The 3,853-nt window shown below is 52.6% G+C and overlaps 1 protein-coding gene across 1 annotated transcript; it reads left to right on the forward strand.

Moving 5' to 3' along the window:
* The first annotated feature begins 26 nt into the window (after nt 1–26).
* On the forward strand, nt 27–3,564 carry TMEM9 (transmembrane protein 9). The gene is made up of 5 exons (XM_010724025.3): nt 27–307; nt 997–1,088; nt 1,429–1,537; nt 1,985–2,116; nt 2,275–3,564. Exons 1-5 carry the CDS (start codon nt 215–217, stop codon nt 2,422–2,424), a joined length of 576 nt encoding a protein of 191 aa, XP_010722327.1. The 5' UTR covers nt 27–214; the 3' UTR covers nt 2,425–3,564.
* The last annotated feature ends 289 nt before the right edge of the window (nt 3,565–3,853 follow it).

Raw genomic sequence — 3,853 nt, forward strand, 5'->3', positions numbered from 1 at the left:
GGGCGGCCATGCGCGGCTGCAGGGCTGGTGAACGATGGTTAGTTGGGGGGAATGGCTCCAGATGGGGGAAACCCTTCGGATAGGGATCTTTCGGGGTGTGTGAGCTGTATCCTGGAGTTTCGTGTTGGAATGCATCGTGATACAGGAAGAAATTAACCGTAAGTGGAAGATTTTCTGTCCTGTGTGGGAATTTCTGTTTCCTCAGGCCTCCACGATGTTTGCCCAGCGCACCTGGAAGTGTGCAGCCTCCGTGCTGCTGATCGCACTGCTGAGCTGCGGCCTTTCTCCTCCAGCACAGGCTGGCAAGGTGAGTGAACAGCTTCAGACACTGAGTGTGGTACAGCAGGCACCAAAATGGCAGAGAAGCAACTGTTCTCCTACAGGAATTTGCAAAGGCAAATTGCAGACTGCAGCAGGTCAGTGCGTCTGTGCGAGGAGGGGAATCGACTCTTTGAAAGGGTTGATAACAGCGGGACAAGGGGAGAGGGTTTTAAGTTGAGGGAGGGGAGATTTAGGTTGGATGTCAGGGGGAAATTATTTACAGAGAGTGGTGAGGTGCTGGAACAGCTGCCCAGAGAGGCTGTGGATGCCCCGTCCATCCCCGGAGGTGTTCGAGGCCAGGCTGGATGGGGCCCTGGGCAGCCTGGTGTGGTATTAAATGGGGGGGTTGGTGGCCCTGCATGTGGTAAGGAGTTGGAGCTTCATGATCCTTGAGGTCCCTTCCAACCCAAACCATTCTGTGATTCTGTATCTGTAATATGAAGGGCTGTGAATGTGTGTGATGGAGGCCTCTGCCCTGACTTTGGTTTCCAGTTTGTGTTTTGCGATACATCTGAAGAGTGCCTCTGGAGAGGAGAAATAAGAGAAATAAGAGATGTGGCATGAAGTCATCTCTCTCTTAGAGAATGTTCTGCTCCCACAGCCCTATGTGGTGAGGGCAGCAGAGCTGTAGCCATGTGTTGGCTCACTAATGCTCGTCTCCTCGTGTTCCTGCAGAGCTCAGAGGACATCCGCTGCAAATGCATCTGTCCCCCATATCGGAACATCAGCGGGCACATTTACAACAAGAATGTGTCACAGAAGGACTGGTGAGTTGCATGTTGAAGCCTGAGGGGTTGATCTGTGGAAGTCAGCACTCTGGGAGTGATTTGCTGCCTGTGAATGGGTAAAGCAAGTTGTTTCTGTAGGCTCAGCCCAGGTGAGGGGTGTTTTTTTCTCAGCAGATGTAGGTCATGCCCTTCAGTCCCCTTCATCTGGACGTTATCCCTGCAGAAGGTGCTTCAGCAAGTCTGTCCCAGGAAGCTTCAGGTGGTGGGGTCAGCATTATCAGCCCAGTGGGAAAGCTGGGGCAAAGTCACCAGCGCATCCTTCCACAGAGCACTGGTTTCTTCTCGTCCTGTTGCTGATTTTGGTTTCTTTGCATTGCAGCAACTGCCTGCATGTTGTGGAGCCCATGCCAGTGCCCGGGAACGATGTGGAGGCGTACTGCCTGCTGTGTGAGTGCAAGTACGAGGAGCGCAGCACCACCACCATCAAGGTAATGGCGGGTCAGCTCCCTGTGGCTCTGTGCCATCCCAGACACAGCTTGACGGGGTGGGCTTCTGGAGCAGAGCCCAGAAAGGGAAGACAAAGCTAGCACAGCTAGCACACAGTGGTAGTACCAGAGCGCCGTGTTGAAGTCTGGAGCACTCCTGGCACTGAGGAGGAGGCACCATGGGAGACCTGTCTCCTTGCTGAGATTGCACCAAAGTATCTCATGCTGGGGACCCATCCTGTTGGTCTCCTGTCATGTGCAGCACAAGTTTCAATTGATGCTGCAGAGAAGACCAGTCTTCCTTAAGAAATGCAACAGATTTCCTAGTGAGCATTGAAATGAGGGAAGAGATCAGACATCAGAGGTATCTGTGAAGGGAGCTTCCTGGCCTCTGTGGTACTTCTTATCTCTACTGACGATCCCTTTCTGCTGTGCTGTGCTTAACATTAGGTCATTATCATCATTTATTTGTCCGTGGTGGGGGCACTGCTGCTCTACATGGCTTTCCTTGTTCTGGTGGACCCTCTGATCCGAAAACCAGATGCTTACACACAGCCCCTGCACAATGAGGAGGAGAACGAGGTGAGGCTGTGCAGATGGGTGGCTGCCGTTGTGGTGGGGACAGGGCAGTGAGGACAGAAGAGAATGGCTGATAGGGGAGCAGTGTGACCTCATGCTCGTTCCCTCTGTGTTTGGGTTGAGCGTGCCTTGCTTTGACCTTGTCCACTGTTTCTTTACAGGACTCTCGCTCCTTGGCTGCAGCCCCAACCCCGTCAGGGGCCAGAGCCAACACGGTGCTGGAGAGGGTGGAGGGAGCCCAGCAGCGCTGGAAGCGCCAGGTGCAGGAGCAGAGGAAGACAGTTTTTGACCGCCACAAGATGCTGAGCTAGAGGAGCAGCAATGCAGCACCAAGACCTCGGGTAGCTCAGCAGGTAGAGACAGACAGCAAGCCATCCTTCAGGACAGCCATGGTGTTGGCCTGAAAGCTCTAACCCTCTCCAATTTACCCTTTTGTAGAGAGGGGCAGGCCACAGTGCTTGTCCCTGGTTTTTGTTCCCTTGCCCTGTACATCAGCCCATAGGTTGAGACCTGCACTGACTGCTGGCCCCTGGCTGCACGTAAGTGGTACACAGCTCTGCCACCCCAGTGTGTGGGTCAGTGGGGGCTGCAGCTCCAGGGCACTGTGCCACCGGCACGATGCCACAGACACTGCTTGCTGGGGCTGACATCTCCATCAGCCCTGATGGGATAGAGAGTCTTGGTGTGGAGTTTAGTGGGATAAAAATAATGGGATCATTTTTGTAGGATAAATTATACGGTGCTGCTCCAGGATAAAGAAGCCACCTCCATCTCCAGTTTGCACTGATGTTAATTGGGAATTCCAAAGCATAAGACGCGTGCACTGCATGTGGGACCCCTGCTGCTGGTCAGCTGCTGCTTGCACTTACTCTGGTGTAACTTGAGTGGATATCCATGTTATTCAGTGGAGTTTCTCCAGATTTACACCAACATAACAGGGACTGCAGTTTGTTTCTGTGCAGGAGTGCTGCACAGAACTGAGTAGTAGATTAGCAAGTAAAAGAACAGGTATGCTGATTTATATTTCTATCTGTTTACCTCCTTTAGCAGCAGATAAAAATACACTGGGGAGAAAGCTTTTGGTTTGTAACCCTGCTTGTAACCCTCGACATTCACACAGTGCATGAAAGGCATTATGTCCAAGAGAAGTGGGGCAGTGGCTTTATTGGAGCACACCTTATCTCTGAATTGGAGAGATATGCGTTTGAAGGCTGAGCTATTCAGTGGATAAAGATCTTTCTTTTTTGGAGCTGGAACTAGATGATCTTTAAGGTATCTTCTAACCCAAGTCATTCTGTGGTCTGGGACTCGTAGCCCTAGGAAGGTCACCTTTGTGTTCCTCAAAATTCCCAAGACCTCTGACCGTGCTTTGGCTGGAACACTTAGAACGTCAGGAAGGTGCTGGAGTTTATCGTGTAGCATCTTTGTATTAAATGCAGACAAAGACCTTCTATGTGGCTGACTTTTTTCAGGGTAGAGCCATGTCCCTGCAGCACTGAGTGGCGGGTGGTTGCTGCAGGGCCTGGAGCTGAGCATTCAGCACCTCGCTGGCCTGAAATCTACCCAGAAATGTCCCTGCCGGGTCTGAACACCAAAGCTGCCCCGGGTGCCCTGCAAGGACTGAGCCGGTGCTGTGGGTCCATCTGGTGGCCGCTGCCCCTCCCAGCAGCACAGAAATCAGCGATAGCAGTGGCTCCTGCAGCCAGTGCCTGGACTCCTGGCTTCCCATACCGGGTGCTG

This window comes from Meleagris gallopavo, chromosome 28 (genome assembly GCF_000146605.3).
Source record: "Meleagris gallopavo isolate NT-WF06-2002-E0010 breed Aviagen turkey brand Nicholas breeding stock chromosome 28, Turkey_5.1, whole genome shotgun sequence".
Taxonomy (NCBI): Eukaryota; Metazoa; Chordata; class Aves; order Galliformes; family Phasianidae; genus Meleagris; species Meleagris gallopavo.

Bases quoted from the DNA above. Each gene is read 5' to 3' on its own strand.
- TMEM9 (XM_010724025.3), top strand. From the start codon at position 215: ATGTTTGCCCAGCGCACCTGGAAGTGTGCAGCCTCCGTGCTGCTGATC. The intron at 308-996 runs GTGAGTGAACAG...GTGTTCCTGCAG, and splicing joins CTCCAGCACAGGCTGGCAAG to AGCTCAGAGGACATCCGCTG. The intron at 2,117-2,274 runs GTGAGGCTGTGC...GTTTCTTTACAG, and splicing joins ACAATGAGGAGGAGAACGAG to GACTCTCGCTCCTTGGCTGC.